Source organism: Anarhichas minor, unplaced genomic scaffold, assembly GCF_050575085.1.
Source record: "Anarhichas minor isolate MPS153535 unplaced genomic scaffold, ASM5057508v1 ptg000003l, whole genome shotgun sequence".
NCBI lineage: Eukaryota > Metazoa > Chordata > Actinopteri > Perciformes > Anarhichadidae > Anarhichas > Anarhichas minor.
The window spans coordinates 1,074,074-1,099,087 of NW_027466449.1; the positions used below are offsets into that span (position 1 = coordinate 1,074,074).

Sequence of the window (25,014 nt, forward strand, 5' to 3'; positions counted from 1 at the left end):
ATATCATTAAAATAACACCAATAGAGAGCTGGTGAAAGATCAGCTCAGCTATTTGACTCTAAACCGAGGTGCTTGAGGCCAAACATCAAGGCTGCCTCACTGACGCACGTCACAAAGGCTCCATTGTCTGCTGACTGTGTTGGTTTTTGGCTTGTTAACACTGGAGGTGCTTCCTCTGTCCATGTTGCATCCCACACACCCCGAAAAGCCCTAAAATGTAGAGAGAACAAAGCAAAAGTGAAGTTATTCAAGTTGTCAGCAGCAGCTTTGATACATTTAAAATCAAAATGTTACGTATTCATTGAAAGTATGTAATTTATATATATTATTTATTCCATGACTCAAACCAACCTCAACAGTTGAGCGGTTTGTACTTTGATATATGATATTCATAGACTGTTTACATTGTTCACTGTGCGGATCGACTGCATGCATTACTGCAACTGACCTGAGTTACTTTGCGCTGTAAAGTTATCTTATTCTCTTTTTTATTATTATTTTTCTTGCTATTTTCAGCAGTACAATCGATTCATTGCCGTAAAATGCTTTGAAAAGCACCTTGACAGGTGATTTCTTCACATAGAGGAAAAGAATAAGATAGTAAGTCTCCTCACAGGCCTGAGCAACGACTTGGAGTTGATATTTTTCACAGTGCACCAAGTCTGCCTGGCCATCATGAGGTTCCCGCGTATTCGCTCCAGGGCTTTTACGACCTCACATGAACCTTCCGTCCAAAATTATAACAAAACCATGTAATGGAAAATTATCCCCGGCTCTTTTTAAAGCGGTGCCATGAAAGAAAGGAAGCAGGAATAAAAAAAAACAGCACCACCATAAATAAGTCCATCCTTCAATGTTTCAATTAGATTTTTAAAGTGCATTTTATGTACTTTGTTGGATAATATCTTCGAAATGTTTATTCCAAAGAGTGGGCGCCCTGTTATTGTCATTAGTAAAGGCTTTCAGAGTAGATCACCAGAGCTTGGTCCTCTGGTTATTTGCCTGCAGACTCTCCACCATCTACATACTTCTGCCACTCTGTCAAGTACTAAACCAGCGAAAAATAACCTGAAGTCAATCCATTTTTCTCGGCAAAGGAAAGCTTTGAAGTGCTAAATTCTGCCCTCCCAACTTCACCTCCCTGTGACCCACATTCCTCCATCACTCCAACAACCAGCCCGCTCCAAGCTCACATTGTACACACCTTGAAAATTATCCTACTAAAAATCTGATCTGAGGACAGCCCTGTACATCACTGCAGTATATGGACAAATGTCAACAGAGCATGGGTAAAAAAATCCACGCAAAAACAAGCAGTAACAGAAAGTGAGAGAGGAAAAGGAACGGGAGCGGAAGCTGCAGTAGACAGTCGTTTAATAAATGCCCAATCTGTTTTGGCAAGTGTCATATGTGCAGTGCTGGGAGTTGAGGCCGCACTCCCCGGCATTCATTTAGCTTGACATCGGCCCCTGCGCCAAGAGGAGAGACACAGGATTTACAGTGTTCAGGATTGGCTCGGTTCACCAGTTCAATCATATATCATCAGCAGGCCTCCAGTGCATTCAGACAGCACAGGTGATGTGTGTTTGTTGTACGTTTTCCTTGTTTGTACTGGAATCACAAATTGTAGTGTAGAGTTTGAATGTGCGCAGGCATTAGATTGAGGGTCTACCTCCTATTTAACATGAGATTAATCTTTGTGGAGTAAATTGAATTGTTGATGTAGTGTAGACTTTAAAAGTCGATTTTTTTTTTTTTGGTTTGTTTAATGCAGCACTGTTTGGAGTTCCCGCGAGCAGCTGTGGTTCTCCTTGGTTGTTGTTATTTGTGACAGAAAGATCAGAATATTTTCTTTATTAGCGTATTTATTTATTGTGAGGAAATGGAAAAAGAGGGCTAGAGGCCAAGTTCACAAACAGTCCTGGGAAAGAAAAGAAATGAGGCAAGCAGCCAGATTTCCTCTGGAGTTTTCAGCTTGACAGAAGAGGCAAATGGAGAGTGAGGATAGGGCGGTTGGTCTGTTTGTATTTGTCTGGATTTCTCCCTCTTTTCCTCTTAACTCATTTCTTTCTTCCAACAGTCCCTATTTACTCCTTCCCAGCGTTACATTGTGCCTTTTGACATAAACTGTGTGACACACACCTGATAGATTTCACAGCATACCAACTCTCAGTGCTATAATTACACATGAAATCCTTTTATTTTTCATTTATTTTGTCACCGCCAAAGTCAAAGAAACAGCACTCGCCCTTGGACGTTTCTTCTGCTTTGATCAAGAAGCAAGTTGCAAACAAGCATTATGCAAAACCCCCCAAAAATAGCCAAACGATGACTCCGGTCTCCGGAAAAAGTCGTTACCAACGTGCCTGAGATGCCCTCTAGCTGTTGTGTGTGTGAAGGCATGTTTGTACAAAACTGTCCCAAGACGTCAGCCCAAGTCTGAATATTCATGAACACACAGGAGTAACGATTATGGAAATAATGCAGAGACATGAGTCGTGGTGGGTGCAAAGGGGGACACAACTGCGAGGGCGAGCTCTTTATCTAATCGAAGGTGCTCTGGAGAAGACTCAAGAGCAGGAATGATATTTCCCTCTATCAATACCTTCACACAAACACACACCCACACCCACGGAGCTGCATTGCAGGTACAAATGACCTCCAACACAATGTCGTCCCCCCCCCCCCCCAACAGCCTTCATCCTTAGTATCACGCCTAGAGGAGATCCGACCATACGTGACTCTACATGTAACAAAGCGGCCTGTTCTCTCGGCTTACAGGCCCTCAGCAATGCATTTGAAATGTATCAGCAGTCTGCTGCTAATGAGCCTGTAATTTGTTAGTTATCATAATTATGAATGCATTAAAACCTTTTTACACTGATGCAAACGCAATTTGCGTTTTTCATGTTCCCCGTACACTACTGGGAGCGTTTATGCAGTGCAATATAGAGATGATGACACTATCTGGATGCATCATTTCAGAGAGTTGGTGTGTTGATGAGCTGAGATGGCTCAATTAGTTTCCGTGCATCTGTCATTCAGTCTGTGATTTTGTTGTTAAGTGTCTTCAGGTTATAGAATGAAGGAAATGTCAAAATGTAGCGGAAGGGATGATTGTTAAATATTCAATATTCAGGTCGAGAGATTTTTAAGATTTTCTTTTAACTTGCCGTGAAACTTAGACTAACAGTTAGTTGTTAGTACATAATAGAAGGATAGTTACACATTGGTGATGTGGAGGTGCTAGGGAGAGATGGGACGATGTAAGATTTGATCGTGGATCGTGATAAAATGCACTTGCAGCAAGTTGATCGTGGTGAATTTCTATTTATGAGATAATCATGAATATCGCCAAATGAGTGACACGAGAAAGCTGTCCAGCTCGCTGTCACGGTAGAAAAATGTTAACTTTTTAAAACCACATTACGTAACGAAGCAACCATAATTCTGAAGTAATTGTCAAACAAGGTAAAAGTGAAAAAATAATAGATATAGTTTTGACATTAGTCGTCTGTGCCCCAGCTTTAAAGTTTGCTTAAGTAGGAATACCTACTGTATGTATCGCATCGTGTTTTGTTTTGTAGTAGTTGGCTTTTAATTGCTGGATTGGATATGAAGACGCTCGTATACATTATCGGTTACTCGACGCTTATTAATGTTCTGCTGGTTACTGAGCAATGTATTGACGTCCTCTAGTCGCGTTCTTTATTAATAAGGGATAATAAGGAGCTGTCTGTCTGACCCCAGCCTCATCTATCAACATCAGCAGCACCAGTGTTTCCAGACAGCGGACTCCGAGCATCATTAGAATCAGCCCGGCATCCATAAAGGAAAGGTTGGGTCACGTCGCACCAAAGCTTCCACGGTGCTCGCTAAAGGCTGTCTGTTTCAATTTCACACGTCATAAAGCAGACTCAGCTACAGAGCAGGCCAGCCTCACACTGCAGCATCAGCCCCGCTGCGTGAATCGCAAAAACAAAAATAAGTTGTTATAGTCTCACTTCACTGAATGTGGTGTCATCCTCACATGGTTCAAATTGTTGACGTTGGAAGCGTTTAATGTTGCGTTGATTGTGATATTCTGTCCATATTATAGCACACTGGTTTAATACTGAACGTGATGATGGCCAGCTTCAGTTACAGCTTAAAGGAACAATTCACATCTAACACTTAAGGTAGGGGGGAGTATTAAAGAAAGGGTTAGCTGTACATCAGGAGCCCAGTTAGCTGTGTTTATTGAGAACTGGCTGCCTGTTGTGGCCGAGGGTTTTCTTGTTATATCGGCTTGTTAACAGCTCTGCAACAGCTGCGTCTCTGTCCAAGCTGGTGTCAAGTACACTGTGGCACAGGATGGCGACGAGCTTCAGATTCTGAGAGGTCCATACAGTCTGTGTCTGATGTCTTAGTCTTAGCATTTCTTCGCTTAAATCAACATATGTGGATGAAAGTGGCTTCTTAAATATTTTTTGGAGCATCACATTTAATCAGAGAATATTTATATTCACCTCAACCACCAATATCTGAATCTTTTGTATTACTACTGGGCACTAGGTAACTGTGACATTCAGCAACCTGCAATTTTTTAAAGTGAGAGGTGATTCAGTAAAAAGCACTTGGGCCACTATTACTGATACAACTCTTCTTAATTGAAGCCGCGAGCCGTGAAGGGTGTTGTGCACTCTGCCTGATTGAGTTTTGTGTTGTCTGTCGTGACGGCAGGGCCACAGAGAAGATCCTGGGCAGAGCGCGGCAGCTGGTGGACGTTAAGAAGGAGGACGGCTTCTCCGCGCTGCATCTGGCCTCCCTCAACAACCACCGGGATGTCGGCGAGATCCTCGTCAAGGAGGTGAGCTGGAGACCGGGTGCACATCGCCGTCCTTTTTAAAACTGTTTGTGATCCGTCTCTTCTTCACTGCTGATAAATACAGTAGAGTTGCATTCTGCTGATAAATACAGTAGAGTTGCACGAAGCAGAATGCACCCACCATCGTGTCGCACGTCTAATTCACCTTCCTCTGCCCACAAGGGACGCTGCGACATCAACATCCGCAACAACCGGAACCAGACGCCGCTGCAGCTGGCGGTCACGCAGGGCCACACCGAACTGGTGCAGCTGCTGGTGTCTGAGGGCGCCGACGTCAACATGGAGGACGAGGACGGTGACACGGCCATGCACGTGGCCCTCCTCCGCCCGCAGCTGGCCAACGTTATGCTCAGCCCCGCCGTGGGAACCAGCAGCACCGAGGAGAGCAGCGAAGGTTGCTCCTCCTCGTCGCTCTACTGCAGGGTGAGAAGCGACGGGGAGGTGGCATGTTGTCCACTTGTTCATTACTTTTTGTTTTAAAGTATTCTTTTTTTATTCCAAGGGGAGTAACTAGAGTGGGATTTTGGGGTGACGGTACACACGGACACATTCTGCAACACAAAGCTTTGTTTGATCCGGTGGAAAAGAAAGGAAGCTTTACTACATTACTGCTCTTCACCATTCAGAATTCTCAACTGATATTCTGTGATTATTGACATTACTCGCCTCGTAATGAGAAGGACTTATAATGTAACTGCAGCTGTTGACCACTGAATTCTGGGTATCGTTGGGACAGAATGATCTGAAGGGAAACAATACAACTTGTATGTGAACACAGTGAAAATATATGAACTAGGGTCTAAATGCGTGAGACTGGCGAGAGTGTAAACAGAAGATATGGTTGCTGTAGAGACAATCCAGGACAAATAAACAACCAAAGGAAGAGTCCATAAAACACTCAAAGAGGTGTAAATATAGAATGAATGAGGGGTAAATAGACACTAAAACGGGGGGAGATTAGGACTAAAGGAGGGGAAAAAGGATTAATGCAGTCTTAAGAAGATACAAACTCACTCAAAGCGGGCTAAATAAAGACTTAAGGGTTGAGATCAGACTTAATGTTGAAGCAGGGAGGGAATGGTAAACAAAAACAGAGGGAAGATATTTGTTTACAGTCTGAGCGGTTGCTTTAGGATAAATGGGTTAGTTGGCTTTGCCAGGTAAATGAGGGGATGAATGGGTAAGAGGTGGGAAAAGGAGTCTGCTGGGATTACTTAAAGGTGAAGGCTATGTTTGGCTATGCTTGTGTAAACAGGGCAGGAGAGAGGGGTTAACTGAGGAGAAAGTCATCAGATAGGTCACAAAGGGATACGACATGCAACTCACAGCACGCGTCACAGCCTCGTTTTATGGAAGAAATCACCAAAATTGGAAATGGAATAGGATTGTACATTTTGATAACGACATTGATTTAAGTTTTTCAAGTCTCTTGAAGTCTTTTTCAAGATTTATTCTCTTCGAAATAAAGATGACCTCATCTTTGACTTTAATCTCTTATCGCTGTTTTAAAAGCAAGTACCGGCAAGAGACCGAGAACGATGGTGTACAATGAAGGGAAAGAGGAAGTGCTGAAGGGTGGAGAAGTGAAGAGGGCCCACTTAGTGAAGCTATATAGATCTGGCAAAGACGGAGATCTAGTTAAGATGTCTGTGATAGATTTAGGAGGATGGTGTAAACACACCAGGTCATTTCCCCCCCCCCCCCCCCGAGGATGTCTTGAACACTCAAGGCATGTGGTATTATTAATCCTCCACATAAATAACTGACTGAATGTCAGACCTTAATGTGACACTTTGACTTTTTGAATTGAATCAGTTTTTTCTCTGTTAAGTTATTTTGTGGGGGAGGGGGATCCCATGCATCACCGCTGCACTCAACAACAACTACCAATGTTAATATTAATCATGGCAAGCTAGGATACTGCTATTGCTGGCAGATAGGCTCAACAAGGCCTCGGTGTGATTCTTCACTCCAGTTCAGTAACATGAAACTGGAATTAACCACTTGGGGTCAGCACAACAAGCTGTAGCTGTAAACAGTACACTGACACACTATGACGCTTAAATCGTAGTGAATGTGTGAGCACACAGCACACACGGAGGAGCATTAGAGCAACATTATCTCAAGAGTTGTGTTTGTGTTTCCTACAACTCCTGAGGGAAATATCTGGTTCTTCAGCGGCTAAATACTTCACCATGTTCACCAGCTAGCTGCAAACTGTGACAGTCTGCTGTTTGTAGCTGAGCAGGTCGTCTACAGCTCGGCTTTTTCACTGTGAAGCTGTGTGGGTCATAAAACCAAAACAAGCTGAGCTGAAAGTTGCTAAACTGCAGAGTTAGGAGATAATTCTCAGTGGTTTCATCACTTTGAGTCACACCTCTCACATTACATATAATCATTTTAACCCATGAATCGGGCATTAAACACCTGCATTGCGAGTCTGAGAGCCATTTACTCACAATAACTAGTTTAGTATTCCTCATTGAGAGACCTTGCTTTGTGCAGCACATGACTGTTACATTAGTTGGTGTTGATATCATTGTGCCAATGAAGAATGTCCTTTTCAGTCTACATGACCGCAAACACTGCAGCTTCACTCAACATCCTGGGCACCTGCCAAGCCAGCACACACACACACACACTCATGAAGGTGGCTAGACTGTAGTGTGCTCAGGGCTGTTTTTGCCTCTGCCAGCAGATGAGTTATTGGGGGAGTTATTCAGTGCTGATTAGATTTGGGCTTATGAATCAGCCTTAGCTGGATTGCACTGGTTTTTACTACCATTCCCTTTTTTTGTTGTTGCTCACTATCAGCTGTGTCCCTGACACAAACGTTTTTCAAAGTATTCTCAACTCCTAACATTTCCACAAGATCCGTCCTTAGCCTCAGCGAGGGTGCATTTTGTAGAGGTCCGCCTCAAAATCGTGTTTGCAACTTACTCTCTCTTCCTCTGTCTTTTCCACCCTCTCTTCCCGTCGTCATCCACAGCTGAGCGCTTCAGGTCTTCTGGGGAACGCCGAGCTGAGCGTTGGCTCGGCCATCGCTTGTTTTCTAGCGCAGGAAGGGGCCGACGTCAACTACGCCAACCACAAGGGAAAGAGTCCCCTGGACCTGGTGGCGGACAGCACCATGCTGCAGCTCATCAAGAGCTTCTCTGAGAAACACAGGTACATGTCTGGAAAAGCAGGGCTGACATCCATAATGCCTTTGGGTAATGCTACTAAATATGTTGGACTGTTAAACCAAAGAGTAGTATTTGTATGACCATGTTCAGACTGTCTTTTTACATGCAGATTAACTATGAATTTAAAGATGAAGATAAATCAGCTGCTACAGGAAACAAAAGTGTTGTTATGTGGGAATCACTTTAGAGATTAAAAAAAACAACAACTGCACTTTTAGTTTTTGTGCGTAACAGCTGTGTGTTGCCTCTCAGGTTGCAGCGTCTGCAGGCCATCACATGTGGGCAGGGCCTGAGCAGCGCCAGCCTGCGGCGGGTCCACACTACGCCAAACACCATGACCAACCTGGTTCTTCCCACGCCGCCGGGGCCCAGCGAATGCCTCATCTGCTCCGAGCTGGCTCTGCTGGTTCTCTTCTGCCCCTGCCAGCACAGCGTGGCCTGTGAAGGTGGGTGGAGACTGGAGTCAGTGGAGGACTCGGTGATGATGAAGCCAATGGCAGCAAAGGGCCGCACGGTTATCGATAGGCAGATTATGGTTTTGTGTGTTAAGAGAACAAACATAGAGAGTTGCCTTTTTTCATATTTAAAAACAATCTCTAAATATGTCTCTACGGTTTGCGTCACTTGTATTCTCTTTGAATGTACTCTGTGTCTCCGTGCTGACGTGGTTCTTGTTCTAAACAGAGTGTGCCCATCGAATGAAGAAATGCATCAAATGCCAAGTCACCATCACCAAGAAAATTAGACAAGGTAAGAATAATCCTCTTGTTCTTGTTATCTGGGTTATGTTAATAGGAAAATGATATAATGGAACATTTTCAGACAAAACAATGTCTGAAACAAAAAAATAGTCCTTGTAATGTTGATTTAACAACTTTTATATTTGGATTTTTTTAAATACAGCAAACTATTTTTATATTGTAATTTATAATCTGCTTGTACTGTATGTTTATTTTTTTTAAAACCAGGTTTAAATTGTGCATTAATTTACGATTTTTTTAATGATTTTAAAGTCACATATACAATATGCATTTTTGGTGTGGACATCCAGAGGAGAGGATCTGTCTGTATTAGCAGTGATCGCTAGTCTTGAGGCGTCAGTGCTATTCATGCTGTAGTATAAAGCCTAATTATTTTCTAACCAGTCGTACGGTGGATCAGTAGGACAGTCCCGTCTTGCGTAGCATCAGGAGCCAATAACCTGTAGATATTGCCTAAGTCTGTTAACTCGGTTCCTCATTGCTTTGACATCATCCGTGTTGATGACACAGACCAAACGGAGGTGGACTGCAGCCCCGGCACCGAGAACTCGGAGCAGCACAACCTGCTGGAGCAGCTGCAGTCTCGCTACCGCCAGATGGAGGAGCGCATCACCTGCCCCATCTGCATCGACAACCACATCAAGCTGGTCTTCCAGTGCGGACACGCCTCCTGCATCGACTGCAGCGCCGCGCTCAAGACCTGCCCGATCTGCCGGCAGACCATCCGCGAGCGCATCCAGTTATTCGTCTGAGCTCCTCTGTCATCTCAGCTCTTAACAACCCAAAGAGGATGTCCGACGGGGGGGGGGGGGGGGCTGGGAAGAAGAGTGGGCTGGGAGGGAGCAGCTGTTACCTTCGAAGACCCAGTGACCTACACCTGCTCATCCCCCCCCCCCCCCCTCCCTTATCGAACACTCGCTCAGCCCATAGGTCGCTTTACCATAAGACGCTGTTACATCGCTGAGAGTCCACTGTTTGTTACATTTTGAGTAGTTTCCCTCTCGAGCAGCGCAGGCAGGAACATGTCGATAACTTTAACTTAATTTTTTGACGTCAGAACAGCCGAGCCGAACGGGAAGCAGACGAGGCAAATGTTGCGAGGCGATGCTGCCTCTTTTGAGTACTTTTGATTGGTAAGCCGGGAGAAAAATGTCCCCCACCTCTTCTTTTTCCCCTCTCCCGCCCAGCCTCCACCTCCTGTAATCTGTCCCATCTTTGCTGCTTTAAGTGGATGTCTGTTACCCATCATCCTCTCTGGCTGTCCGGCCTCCTCTGTTTACAAGGCTGCGCAGAATCAGTCCCCATCTTCTCGCCCCTCAGCCCGTCCTGTGAATTATGTTTGCTCTCATTTGTACCAATCTCTTAATAATCAGTGTTAGTCTCTGCAGAGGGAGTTGGTATAACTAAAGGCTCTCTATATATAGTCCCCAACCACTCGCCTGTATGCAAGGGGAAATACACACTATATATGCATGAATATATGCATATTGTAAAGCTGAAAATGACTGTGTTATCATGGGTGATTTGTCGTTGTTGTTTTATTTCTCTCTGGTTACATTTGTGGTTTTTAATGTAGCGATCAGTACAGGTTATTATTTATGTGTGAAAGGTGGTATTACTCAGTAATGTCCTTTTTATTTCAGTTGATGTTTGCTCGGCAAAAATTTTTTGTTTCTACTGAACTTCACCCCAAGCCTATGTCCTCTACTCAGGGTATCAAACCATTGAAAGCACTTGTGATATCCATAACAGGTTAAAGAGTCCCCCCCCCCCTCCCCCCACACACACACACACACACACACACACACACACTTACCATTACAGAGCTACAGTGTATCGGATCATTTTAGTGGAGGGTCACAGAAAGAAATGGTCATAAAGGTGTGCAGTCGTGACTCAAAATTCACTTTATCAACCCTCAGAGTTTCACCGTCATTCGTGAAATGAATGTTTGTAGAAGAGTTGCTGCAACAAAACTGACATCAAAACAATGTCCTTGAAGCATCCAAGTCAGCTTTAAAGCATTGTGTCGGTCGGCCTGTTTGTGTCTAAAGACCCCAGTCTGTGTCATCTGACTGGTGTAGAGACCCCCACGAGCAGCGGGTACTCATCTTTTGTTATTTATCCACCAGATGCATTGTAAGATATAGAATCAGAAGGGCAAAAACGTGACATTGTTTTGTTGCACCTCTAGTTCCACTTCTACCTTTCCCCAATGGAGTCATTTCAAAAGACCCCCCCCCCCCCCCCCCCCCCCCCCCCTTTCTCCTCTGGAGTTCTGGATTGTACATCATCTTCATCCTTTCTAAAGTGTTGGTGTGTTTTCTTGAAGGGCTTATGCATATGAAAAAAAAAAAAAATCCTATCTATTTTAATTATTTAATTTTCATTTTCTATAATAAACTTTTTTTTTTTGGTTGTCTTCATTAGATCCCATATTTTGGGAGAGCCAATGTTTTAAGATGTACATTTGAATGTCGGGGAAGAAAAATGTATCCTGTCTCACTCTGCCTTTTTTTTTTTTAATGTGTAAAGAAAAAAGATGTAAGAGAAGCAAGCTGGAGAGTTTACGCGTTTACCACGAGTTTTAATTTGAGGAAAGAACTTCTACATCTGTGCCAAATCGCATGAGGATGTGCATGGATGGGCATGCACGCCCGAAATTTATCTACACGCACTATGCTAAGCCCCTCCGAGCTCAAGGGAGGGTTCAATTGTTCCAGCGGTGTGAAGTAAACTAAAAGCAAACATTGATATTTGATTTAGTTCAAAGTAAGAAGTGTTATCTCAGCACACTCAGTCACTGGCATTAGAAGTTGAGCTAATGGTGTTAGCCTCCTAACTTCAGCTGTTGTGCTCCGAACCGCCTCATGTTCTCAATGACGAGTGACGCAACGGTCACCTCCAAAATATTACCAGTCCCATATTGTTTGGAGCTTTTTACAAGTATATATATATTTATATTTTGTGAGACACTATCAATAGAGGGACACGTTTCTTACAGAAGTTGCGACCTTTTTAAGGATTGTCCGCTGGTGTCCTGAGCTAATGGGTCTCGAGGTAAAGGCAATAATGTTTTAGAAAAAGGGGAAGATGTTTGAGTTCTTTCTTTTTTCCTCCCCCTTAAGGAGGTCTCTGTGAGGGCGGGAAACCAATCCATGTATAAAAACACAAAGCAGCAAATGTTACTATTGGTGTTTGTACAGTTCAGCTCTCGGAGTTCTGATGTTGGCCTTACTGTCCATTCCTCCTCTGTTGATGTTTTTTCAGTTGTATTCTGTACAAACATATTTTGCAATAAATATGGAACTGTTTTATAAGGACTTGGCATAGATTGTGGTGCTTTTTTCTTCTTCTTTCTTTTAATTATTACATTTTTTTCAGGATATTTTGAAGTCAAATTCTGAAATTCTCTCATAAATGAAGTCTACTGCAGACAATCAAGTGAGTCCAGTGTGATAACAAGCTCACCTCCTTGAACCTAGCAAACCTAGTTTACATTTAGCATTTTCCACAGTTTAGACATTTTTGTGTCATTTGACGCACTGTTTCACTGAAAATTGAGTCCCAATATACAGAGATTTTAAATGTTAATTTTACACTTTAGCGTTGTAAGTTAGTGCTTGTTCTATACGCATCTTGCGTATCTCAAGCAATGCAATTGTTAAGTATTTTCAACTGCAAAATGTTTTTATTTAATTGGACATGGACCAGAAGTATTAATATCATATCTCATCATGGTGAAGCAGCTTCTAACTCACCATTATAAACACTCACATGAATAATACTGGTTCTCAGTCTGAACCCCACGAGGAGGATAAACATGTTGGAAGTTCTTTTTTTTTTTTACTTTTTCCAACTGGTGTTTAAGTTTTCATAAAAATGACACTATTCTAGACAGACTTTCACTGACTCCAGTTTTGGGGGGAAAAACAATCATTTTTAGTAAAAAAAACCGACTTTTTAAAAAAAGTGTAATATTTCACATTCACATCCCCCTCTTGAGATTTTCCTCAGTTCAGGTAAACGGACGGCTTTGAGGCTTTCAGCAGGTTGTGTTTGCTGTGACCCGTTTAGGCTGGACGGTATCTGTGCAGCGTCTCCAGTTAAATGCATCCGTGTGCCACTTAGTCCTAATTGTGTTACGGCTCAGATGGCTTTGGCATATGACTCAGCGCTTTGGCAGTGACGTCCTCTCTGAAGACAACATGGCAGCCATGAACACTGGGTGTACGTACAATGCCGCTGCGATCTCTAACCAGTGTATTGTTTTTCTTATATATTCACAAAGCTAAAAAGAAATTGATGTGAAAGAAGCCTGTATTAGTAGTAGCCTGTTGTAATTATTTTGTAAGTATTCAGAATTCTGTCGGTACAGTTTGTTAGGTGGTTATATATAATAGTTATATCATTCTGTAACATGCAAAAACATTTTCAAAAATGAACAGCAACTTTGAAGTAATACTGCAGTTAGCAGTGTATGTCAGTATTTTTCCTTGAAAAATGACAGAAATTAAATCAGTTTTCTTTTGCTGAATTATTTCAAATCAATTTGGAATGAAATTAGTTCTGCTTATATTTGACACATTGTCATGAATATATTCACGCTTTACACTTTAAGAAAATGAAATTCAAAATATTTACTCTTAGTTTATGCCCCAATACTTATATGTGGAAAAGCTTATTTGTTTGTTCTTAAAGTTGATTTGTTTTCCCGTCATTATAAAGATTTATAAGTTTAATCATTACATTTTACACATTCATATATCATTTGTAATTTTCTGTCAAATGTCCTTGTGATGTTTTTTACTGTTTCTCCTTTGTATATTTTTATTGTTCTAGTTTATCTCCTTTTGATGAAAGTTGTATACTGACTTTAGCTAAGTTTATTTCTATTGATAATGCTTCTAATACAATGAAGAGTTGTGACAGTTCCTCCCTAAAACCCATCTTTGTCAACTTCATAAAATATAAAATGGTGTTTGCAGGTAAACTGTCCTATTATTTTGTCCACCTCATTTGTGTGGCAGACAGTAGCAGAGCTTGTGTTTACGGGATGTGATGAGACCACCATCTAGTGGTGAAATCAAAGTAATGGGTATTATTTCCTGAACATCAGCACCCTGCTCTCAGGGATCCTACAGGGGGCACACGTGCTCACAGATCTGCTCCCTGAGCCTCACATGTGCTGTGGCTTCCTCTCCTTTCTGGTATCTTCATTTGCTGCTCTCCTGCACAGTGCAGTCACATCATTCACATCGTTCACATCATTCACATCGTTCACATCCACACTGACAGGCTTTTGTTCATTACACAACTTCAACTGACAAGCAGAGTTTTTAAGTTAAAAAAAAGTAGAACTAGACTAGAAACACACGTCTCATTGTAGATGACTCACAAAGAACGACATGTTTAAAGAAATATTTAAGTTGAAACTTTTCAACATTTAGAGGGATGTGTTTGTTCGCTTTCTTGCTGAGAGTTAGATGAGAAGATTGATACCACTTTGTACGTTAGGTTGCCAACCAACAGAGACTTCAGGGAGTTTGTCTACAATGCCCCCCCCCTCAAACCACACCCTGTCACTTCAGTTTTTGTACGAATCAAACAAACACATAACGTGATCAGTCGTGCTGCTGTGGTAGTGTAGCTTTAGAGGTGCTGGTAGATTGTTCCTGCTGTCTGTCCCTTTCTTGCCAAGAAAATCAGTACGACTTTGGAACCAGGAGGCTGTTAGCGTAGCTTGGAATAAAGCTAACTTGTCCTCTAGCATTCGTAAGTTTTCCGTAACATGTTATGGAAAAAAAGAGGTAATCAGATCACTCCGGTCCGGCAAATGTAATACAGGACAAAAAGGGACATTTGCATGAGTAATATAATTTAATAAATGGGTGCTGCTGGAAGGCATAACTTGTACAGCACTGTGATGTTCCCTTTTCTGCTTTACATAGAAAATATTTTTTAATTTCTTTATTTTCACTTTCTCTTTTTACATTTTTAATATTGTGATACTTAGATTAGGTTCTTGACTACAATTTGTTTTAACAGGTAATAGGTAATTGTATCGGAATACATTTTTTAAGTAACCCTCCCGACCCTATAAGATATAAGTATGACATGTATAACACATATTAATATGTGAGATTTAGGTTTCCCCCTGCTTACAGTATAACAGCTAAGCTAAGCTAATTGGCTGCTGGCTGTAGCTTCATATCTACTGTACAAACATGAATTATTATTGAATATATTCTCTCCTTGGTCATAAATTAGCGTTCATGTGAAATGATTAAATGATTTCCATCAGAGCATTACTGTATAGCGTACAGTTCACGTAAGCAGCACTAGAACTTTGGTTCCTATAAACTGGTTCCTGACTCAACAAGGAAGAGACGACTTCTCTAACGTTACTTACAGGATGTTGAATGCCGATGAGACATTACAGCTGGATCATGTTTAAAGCTTTTCTGTCTGAGTTAACGGCCTTCTGGTGTTCTGTCACTTGTTCCTGTTTTCTTTCCGAGAAATTACTCAAAAATGGATGTAAAGACAATAAGGGGAAATCATTTAGTGCATGCACACGTCTCACCTCTCACGTCAAAATCATTTCACTGGTGGGAGAAAAAAAAAAGGTGGTTTGATGTTATATATTTATACATATTCAATACATATTCAATTTTTTTTAAAATTGTTATTAAGAGAATCATGTGGAGGGTAATTTGTGTACTTGAGCATACTTTTTATTTATATATTATATTGTTATTTAAATAATAGATTACTTTACAACATGGGCTGGGTGAATACCAGGTAAATACTCGATTCTGATTGGCTGCAGGGTGCCATTAATTCCTGGTAAGGCACACCTACCAGGTAGCTATAGTTGGGTAGTTCCAGTGAAACTGTGTGTTCAGCGTATGTTATTCCTCCATTGTTCTTCAAAATCAATAAAAGACCATCAAGGAGCCACACTGTTGCACTGGGTGATATGAACTTGGGCATTGTAGTTTATTATTTGGCCTTTTAAAAACATTTTATTTCCCACAGATAGGGTTGGAAAGCACGACAGACAGACGTAGGCCTGACTGATTCTGGTCATTTCATAGGATTTGCTAGGATTGCTAGGATTTGGATGCTTGACCTCTAATGCTATGGAGCTGTTTTTCTATGAGTTTTGTTTATCTTGCGTACGAGGACACATGCATGCGCGTGCCCACACAGGTGATGCGATACACAGACCTACAGTACCAGTGGTTTCACGTTATTCCACTGATCAATAGGTGGCGGTAACGCGTCGAGATACGCTGCAATGTGCCCGCAAAGGAAGGAAAGAAGACGACTGCAGGCTAGTATACGTGGATGCAGACATTTGCTGGGAAATCGCCCCTGCAAAATGTTTTACAAGGACGGAAATGCATTGAACACGTTTGTCAGACCTCAAGGATACAAACAATGTGTTTTGGTGAGCAACACTGAATGTAAACATAACTTTTAACACCCTTTAATTGACCTCTGTAAGGAAAGTGAGCCAGAGAGGAGGGAGAGAACAGCATCCATGAAGATGGTAGAGATTCAGCAGTGAGGTAGCTCTCAGCAGGATCCACTACAGCTGACTTGTCCCACGTTGCCTCAGGTGTTCTATAGGTTGATGGCAAGTTGAACTGGTTGGTTGACTCAAATACCATTGCCTGATTACAGTGAACAGTTAAAGTACAGTGAGTTTGCACTTTATATTTGTTGTCGACCTTATAGGAACACGGGTCTGTGATTAAAAAAAACACATGAAAAACTCAGTTCACTTACTTGAAGAAGGGAAATGGTTGAATGTGTTATCACAGGTTAGTGATACAAGGTAGATGTTTATTAAACTGCATGCTTTGCAATAACTTGATGTCACACATAACTCCATTTTACATGATTTGCTTTAGTAATAGGTTAATGTTCGGTACCACACAATTAGAGAAGGTAAATGTTATTTATTTTTCACCACTGCAGTTTGTGGCGATTTGTTTTCACAAAGTCAAATTTCGCACACAAAAATAAATAAAACCTAATTTTAAGAAAGAGAGGATACTGATTTATGATCAATTAGTATTACCTTAATCTGTCAATACCATACATTTGCTGAATGCTAAAGACTAACTGTCACAAAGCTGCAGCCAGGTCCGTCACCCCCTGAGAATCCTCTGTTTCTTACCCTCACAGTAAATGTGAGTCCACATTTACTTCTGTAGTTTCATCATTATAGTGTTAAACAAACATCCAGCAAACTGTAATGTAACTTTTGGAATTGATATATTCAAACAACATAAAAAAGGCCATTGTTTCCTCCAAGCTCTTAGTTCATTGGTTGATGATTCATTATCAAAATAATAGCTCTGCACCTGTTTGTCCTCTGGACTTTATACAGTCATCAGGTTTAGATGTTTTGGTGGAAAATACCACAAGGTGCCGGGACTTTTCCGTAGCGTAGGATTTAGTGAATGGACTCTCCTGCAGCAGGAATAAACCAGCAATTCAAGATGAGGTGGCTTTGTTTACACTGTCACTAAACACCTGTTGTTCCATCAACAAGTTACGCTGCATCGGTTGCTTTTCACTCCACATACGAATGAAAAATCACCGGCAGTTGAAGAATTTCTTTTGGATTTGCTGATGCGGTTTGTGTCACCGATAGGGAGGTTTGGGTGGAGGGAGACGGTGTTGTTGCTATTATCTCGTGCACGCAGCGACTGCGTGTTCCCCACGGAGGTCCCCAAGTTTCATCTTACGGCAACTCATCTGAGAGCAAAGAGCCGATGTTGATTATAAAAGATGGACGTTATTTGTTTTTAACATGAAGTCAGACCAGCCAGATAACGATCACTGACAGTAAATGAGACAAAGGGAAGAGAGATGGAGGAGAATCCTCCACTGAAAACCACACAAACAACAGCCTCAAGCCGAATTGTGAGAGAATAATGTGGATCAGTTGTCTAGTCCACTACTCTAATAAGCATTTTTACATCATGATAAAGCTTTGTTTAAATGAAAAAAAATCATATATATCTTTCATGATACCTTTAAAGTTTTTCTGCCGCACAGCTCACGATGGACAAAATATCCGCAGGGTGTATATGTTTGTGAACATACACAGTACTTATCACTCATCAAGCCTACTGCTACTGAGACCAAACACTGGGATTTCTGGGATTTTTAAAAGTTGCTATTTAGGAAAGGCTTTACTTCTTTTAGGTCGGGAGTACATTAATCTGCTCCACTACAAGTAGATTATTTAAGGCATATGCTATTAGCACCCAGGTGTCAGAAGCCCACAGATGGAATAGCCAATGTAGCTATTCCACATGGGTGTATATAACATGGCGGAGACAAGCACCCAGGTGTTTGTAGCCAGCAGCGCATTTGCACCCAACCCGGGCACACATTACAACAAACTGTATGTGTATATGTAGCTATGAATTTGACCCATTCATCTACCTCAGCCTACTCCCTGCACATACTTTGTCGCTCCTTATACTACTACTACTACTATTTTTATTACTACCACTACTAAATCTTTCTGGCAGAAAGCCTTTCGGCTAGCGGACTATGGCTAAATTTAGTAGCATATTCAATTTAACGGGTGTAAATAGACGAATATCTGCCATTTGACTATTCTCACCCGGGTGTAAATAGACACAGATTAGCTCTACTTGAATAGTAGATAGCACTACCGGGGTCACTCGGGTTCAAGAGTTAAAACAGCGTTTTTAACATGGCTCAGTCTTTAAAAGTTATGTTTATTATCCATCATGTCACGTAAGGGGGCACTCAACCACTTTGATGCATACAGATCAGTGTACTCATCACAAGCCCTTGGAAACAGTTGTATAATGTCATCGATGATGTCATTAAGGTCGATTGTGACCATCCGTTTTAATCTGTCGCTTACAATTCCCACCACTATACAAAAGTAATGCTAAATTACTGGAGTTCCTCATTTAATACTTCATATGATTTAGAGCAGCTCGACATGAAAACTAAAAAGAGTTCATGGGCGAGAGACTATGAAAATAAACATGATGACTTTCATCTTTGCTCCAACTCTGGCTTTAGTGTCGTGCACAGTAGGAATAACAACCAGACCCACGATTATAGACAAACCGACTATAGCACCAAAGTACAGCCACACCTTCACCTTAAACATGCAGAAATCATACAATTACTTTATCAGTGTTGTTACATGACTGTCTGAACTTGATGATTCACGTGACAATATGGAATCTATAGCCTGTTGTAGACAAAAGGTGCATGCAAGTCCAAAAAATGGGCTACAAAACTATCTGTACGCTGCCTAAGGCGAGTGCTATTCATGACTTTGAGTTCATATTAAACATTCTAGATTTGTATCCCTGCTTTATCCAGCGATTGGCACTCCCAGTCAATTCTTCATTGACTGTGACATTGTCATTGGTGGTTAATGATTAATGGCACTCAGGTTTAGGGTGCTTTGTTCTACCTTGCTGTATCCCAATCACAGTACTGCTACTGTAGCAAAAACTACAAGTGCAGTTTATGGGTGATATAGGCGCTGCGTGTATAGCCTGCTTCAGATCAGGAGGTGAGACGTAAAGTAAAGTAAGCACCTTGTTTGTCTCCATCTCCCTGTGGCTGCAGGCACCTGGTTGCTATGATGGGATTCCCACTGATGCAATATCAGCTGAGCTCAGCTCAACTCTCTGGGTACGGGAGCATAGTCTAATTTTGGGTCGGAGATGTTTTTGCTCACGATGTACCAGTTACGAACAGGCGGCGAGGAGCCGGTTTCTTAAAGTGCTCTAGTTTGACAGAAAGTAACCTGAACGGCCATGTTTGATGCACAGCCTTCTTTAAAATCCCTGCAGACCAACCCCCACCTTTGTGGTCCTGCTTAACACTTCAATTGCCCCCCCCCCCCATACGACCCTGCCTTCATTGTAGTCAACCTGCTGTCGTGCCTCTTTTACTGCGGATTTGTTAATAAGGTGGTCATTACATTTCCTATAGGAGAATACAGCCCATATGTAGAGGGACTAACCACAGCAGATGGGTAAACTTGATGGGAAGCAGGTTAATTAAGGCCTGATGAGACCCAGATCACATGTGTTGCCCTTTCTTCTGAGATTACCAAATTCAAACGGATATATACTGTGGGGATTTAATCCAATCGGGTATTTTGAAGCCACAAATAATATCGGATAATGTCTCGTCAAGATTTCCTTCGCAGGGGCATTTGGTTCACGTCCCTTTCCTTTAAGATATAACACGCTTTAAGAAATTCTGATGCTGTTACTTCTTTTAAGATACATTTCCCAGACTGTTGAGTTCAGAGTTGCTGCTGGTCGCCTCTTGTCGGTTTCCTTGTACAAACTGGAGTGGACAAAAGGTGTTGTCTTAGTCATGTCTGCTGCTGAAGCCAGTTTTGCATCTTGGTTTGATTTGAACAAAAGAGGTCAGAAAGTGAACTGAGCATGACAGAGCAGCCTTGTCTCCTGCTGCAGCTACTGCATCCGCTCACTGAATGCAAAGTTATTTGCATAGGAAAATACAAAGTGAAGTATTTGGGAGTGGAGGTCGACCCGTCGTTGGAGGATTCAGTTTCTAAACTGAATTTCAACATAGATGTACACAGATATTCACTCTGTACTTTGCTGTGAAGAAGAACATAGTGTATAATGTGTACTTTTACGATTCTGTTATATACTTCATATTAAATTCTACGACTAGTTTGACTTTATCCATTCTTGTGGCTAAAAGTTTTACTTTTAAGAGTCTGATAAATGCGGCTGTGATATACAAGTGTTACTGTTACTGTTAGTAAAAATCACACTATCAAACACTAGCTAAAACACAGTATTGCTACTGCTACACCAAAACATATGGCTCATATGATATGCTCAGTAGCTACAGCTCTGCTGCTGGACACACAACTCTCATGGAGGCTGACTGATTTGCCTCTGATGCAAATATCAACTGAAGACGGGCTGCAGTGACGATGCAGCTCAAACTGCTTCAGGCAAAGAGAGAGAGAGAGATTTGACTTTCAATGTCAGACTGGGATTTTGTGAACACCTGGTGAAACTTGACTTCTACTGAATGCCTGGTCTCATTAGGCCTACTCTGTGGTAATCTTTATTATTATTATTAAATGATCATCCCAAATATGAGATAGTTATGGTATCTACACTTACTGATTTATTGGCATTGAATTAGTAAAGTTTGGATATCCTTCACTTTTTACACATCTGACTGCTGTCATAATACAATTGCTACTTGTGTTTATTAAAGTGATAGACTAGTTATCGAGTGCAAAAACAAGGCCATATGGTTTAAGAAGTAGTTCCACATTAACTGGAAAAATGCCGGCAGGGTTGCTGTCAAACAAAACCATCGACTGTATATAAGAAGTGGACTTAGTCACCGTGGCGTCACCCATTGGTTGGTGGACTGCGGTTTTGAAGCCTCAAGTTTGGCATTTTGACCGTCGCCATCTTGTTTTTGCAACCAGAAGTGACACAAGGGAGGGTGGAGCTGAATACAACCGAATGCTGAATGGGACATTTTTAAAGGAACCAAAATGTACCAATTAACTTTCATGAACTGAAAACACGAAACACGGACAACTTCCTGACTGGACTAGCTAACAGGGCAACACCACGAATGCCTTTGAGTAAAGACCTACCAAAAGTGTATGTTATCCACAATAGTTTGATTCATCTCGTCTCGCCTCTCTCTATGGTCATAGGCCTGTCTCCCTGCCTTTCTTTGTTGCCATTCAGAACAGTAGGAATGTACAGGCTGTGGTCTTTAGGATTTCCCAACAGGTGCTGGACGAATTAAACGGAATTCCAAATGTGTAACAGCTTTTAAAACCTTAACCTCCAGGAGTGACAAATGAACAAGATGTAGCATGTTATTAAGACAGTTGCTTCCAGTCTTTGTGCTGAGTTCAGCTAACATGCTGTGCGTGCTGGACACACTCAGATGAAAGTAATATCTTCTAACACACCAACAAGGGTATTTCCCTAAAAGTTGGACTGTTCCTTTAAAGTGCGGGGCCTGTGTCTCAGGACAGGAAGTAAGAGCTACGACACTTAGCAAAACAGGAAGACTGTCAAGCACTGTGGGTGTTACACACCTTCCGTGTAAATCATACGTGGATGACAATAAGGTTATGTGAATATATCCGCAGGTTGCTTGAATAATGACAGTTTGAACCTGTCGGGAGAAGTCACGTACACACACACACACACACACACACACACACACACACACACACACACACACACACACACACACACACACACACATATGTACACACACGTTCCTTTGAAGTGTGTGTATGTTGGCGTGGTCTCTGTCTGCGCCCCTCCACCACCACCAACATGAATAGAGCTGAGTCTTGTGCAGTCGACAGCTGTCTCCTTTGAACGCTCAAAGACAAAAGGCCTTAAATCCAGCGACCTCCCTCTTTCATGTGTTCATCTGATACGGCTCTTCCTCACCTCACTGTCTCCCCATTCAGCTCTGGGGCCCGAGGCTGCAGCTTGTTTCCACGTTCAACCTCTGGAGTCCACGGATTCATTCGTTGCCTCTGAATGTTTCCGAGAGAGAGAGAGAGAGAGAGAAAAACATTTTCATTGAGAACAAAGTGCAGCTGCGTCCTGCGTGCAGTGCTGTAGTACCATCACAATGCGTCTTAGCTGCTGATGTTAGAGCTTGTTGGTTTGGTGCTCGTTTGATAAAAAGTTAAAAAAAAACAACTAATTAAACAAATCAATTGATTCACAAAAAAACAGTGGCCAGGCATTATTATTCGGGCACAGGGATAGAGCCCCAGGCTCACTGAGTTCAACAAGGACCCATTTTGCCTCCTAACCAGTAAATCTTGCCATGGTTGTGAGATACGAAATGCACTAGGAAAAAGTTCAAAAATCTTAATAAATATTCAAAATCTGTAAATTATAATGCACCAAATGAAAGGGGAGGCTTGTACTGCAGCCATAAAAGTTTTTTTACTGAACTTCCAACCAATAATAAGACGTAAATGTTTTTTAAATTTCTGTCGCTGACTTTTAGTTCAAGCTCTATTGTGGTCAGAAGCATCTTCTGATGAGAAGCTACAGGCAGTAAATGCTTTAAAGAAAACTTTTTATTTTGGCTCGAGTTACAGAGTTCCACTTAGATAAATCTTTTCCTCACGATGCCTCCCATACACCTCATGCCCTCTGAGGAAGAAAAAAAGCCACAGATGAAAGCTAAAAATAGTTTATCCCAAAGAAGACCGGGGAGTCTTTGTGGTGTGTGTGATAACCCAGGCCGTCGGCCCTCTGTGAGTCCGACTGCCTCCCATTCACTGAGGGTAATTAGAAAATCTGCAGGGCAGGATTTTCTTGGCTCTGTGTGTGTGTGTGTGTGTGTGTGTGTGTGTGTGTGTGTGTGTGTGTGTGTGTGTGTGTGTGTGTGTTAGCCTGTGTATAAGGAGGCTGAGGCCCAACACTGTACCAGGCAAAGGTTTCCACCGGCCTGTACTTGCATAACTCAGTGAGTGATAACGACGGTGAATTCCTCTCAACACACATCACAGCTGCCAACATCTTCCCCTTTGGTTTTTTCCTCGTTCGCGTTTAAACGCGGTCGATCTCACAGCCCTTGCTGAGCTGGAGAGTACAAGTTGAAGATTCCCTTGCAGCCTGCCTTTGCCTTGCAGAGATGGAGAGATTGGGTGATCTTCCAGGGCAAGAGTTCATCAAGAGGTAGGTCAGCTGGGGTTAATGCTGAGGGTGTACCCACATCTATTGTGTGTCTGTACCCTCCAACCTGAAGGGAAACAGACTGCAAATAGAGCGTTTGACTCATGAGAGATGCACAGGAGGGACTTTGTTGGCAAACTCTGCACATATTTTATCCTAAAGAAGCTGGTATGAAGTGTAGTTGGAGGAATCGTGGAGAAGAGATCGAGTTAGATGTGTAACGTTAGTGCGTCAGCTAAATCTAAGCTGTTTTTCTGCAGCATTGGGTGTGTTTTGTTCTCTTTTGACTGCCGTCTACTGGGATGTTGACTCAAAGCCTCTTCAACACCTGCATCTTCCTGAATGATCCGATAAGACTCCATAAATGCACTGCTTTGCACAGTACACTGGCTATAAAACACCAGCATCACACCAGTAAATACCCTGCTTGCCAAAATGTACCTGCACCCTCAGGCCTCAACACTTCCTCACCCATCACCGCTCGGTCAACGAGCAGCATGGTCTCCATGGCTCCTGCTCTCCCATAGGCTCTCAGCGGACCCCTGCTGCTTCTTTTTGATTGGCTGTGAGGACTAAATGAACCTGCCTCGTGTATGGAGACTGCAATGTTGACAGAGCGGCACCCAACTGTTGTAAAAACCCCGGCTGAGCTTTGAGAAAACCCAGCGCGCTGAATGTGTTAATGTGTAGCTCCTTTGCAGTGACAGGTCTGCATAGCAGAGAGACCCAGGTAATGTTTAGGCCTGTGGACTTTGATACTCATTTGATTCATACAACAGAATCTGCCATTCATTTACTTGCATATACTGACCCCTATGAATTCAGAGCAGATTCAGGGTCATGCTGACGTGGGGATTTTTCAGACTGGGATGCCTGTATTTAGCAGTGTTCACCTCCAATCTCATGTTCACTTTCCCCTTGCTATAGACCAAATATATGTCTGTGGTTCATGACTATAGCAAACTGTCCCCATTCGGGGCAGGAGTGTATTTCTGCAAATTCTTGTTCTTGTTCTTCTTGTTCATCAGATTTTTGGTGATGCAATTGCAAAATTGAGTCTAACTAGCGCAACAGAAAATGAGTTTCCTACTTTTTATCTACTGAAAAAGCTTTTTCATCATTTACAGTTGAGGAACCTGAGCATTGTTCGCATGAGGAACAAAAGCTACAGATGTGACTGAAGTCATTAACTTTATCTGCATAGATAAGATATGCAGCATGAAAGCCGGTCATTAAGCAGCCAGTAACACTTTTCCTTTTGAAGTACTTGTCAAGAAATCACTTCTTCCCATTACAGATCACGTCGAGTTTCTGGTTGGCCAAAGTTACCTTTTAATAATGAACATAACCAGTTAGAATCTTTACTTCTGCTGCTTTTTATGGTGTCTTTTCTTACGTTCTCCTCCCTTGAATCATTTTGTTGTTTGAGTGTGCAG

General features: G+C 42.1%; 1 protein-coding gene across 4 annotated transcripts in view; it reads left to right on the plus strand.

Moving 5' to 3' along the window:
• mib2 (MIB E3 ubiquitin protein ligase 2) overlaps positions 1 to 12,136 on the plus strand; it is a 39,245-nt gene extending 27,109 nt beyond the window's left edge. For all 4 annotated transcript variants that reach the window (XM_076092715.1, XM_076092716.1, XM_076092717.1 and 1 more), the window contains 6 exons: positions 4,723 to 4,849; positions 5,030 to 5,290; positions 7,857 to 8,035; positions 8,305 to 8,498; positions 8,737 to 8,802; positions 9,324 to 12,136. In XM_076092715.1, the coding sequence (XP_075948830.1) occupies positions 4,723 to 4,849; positions 5,030 to 5,290; positions 7,857 to 8,035; positions 8,305 to 8,498; positions 8,737 to 8,802; positions 9,324 to 9,565 (1,069 nt within the window). In that variant the 3' untranslated portion in view covers positions 9,566 to 12,136. The remainder of the gene's footprint in view (positions 1 to 4,722; positions 4,850 to 5,029; positions 5,291 to 7,856; positions 8,036 to 8,304; positions 8,499 to 8,736; positions 8,803 to 9,323) is intronic.
• The last annotated feature ends 12,878 nt before the right edge of the window (positions 12,137 to 25,014 follow it).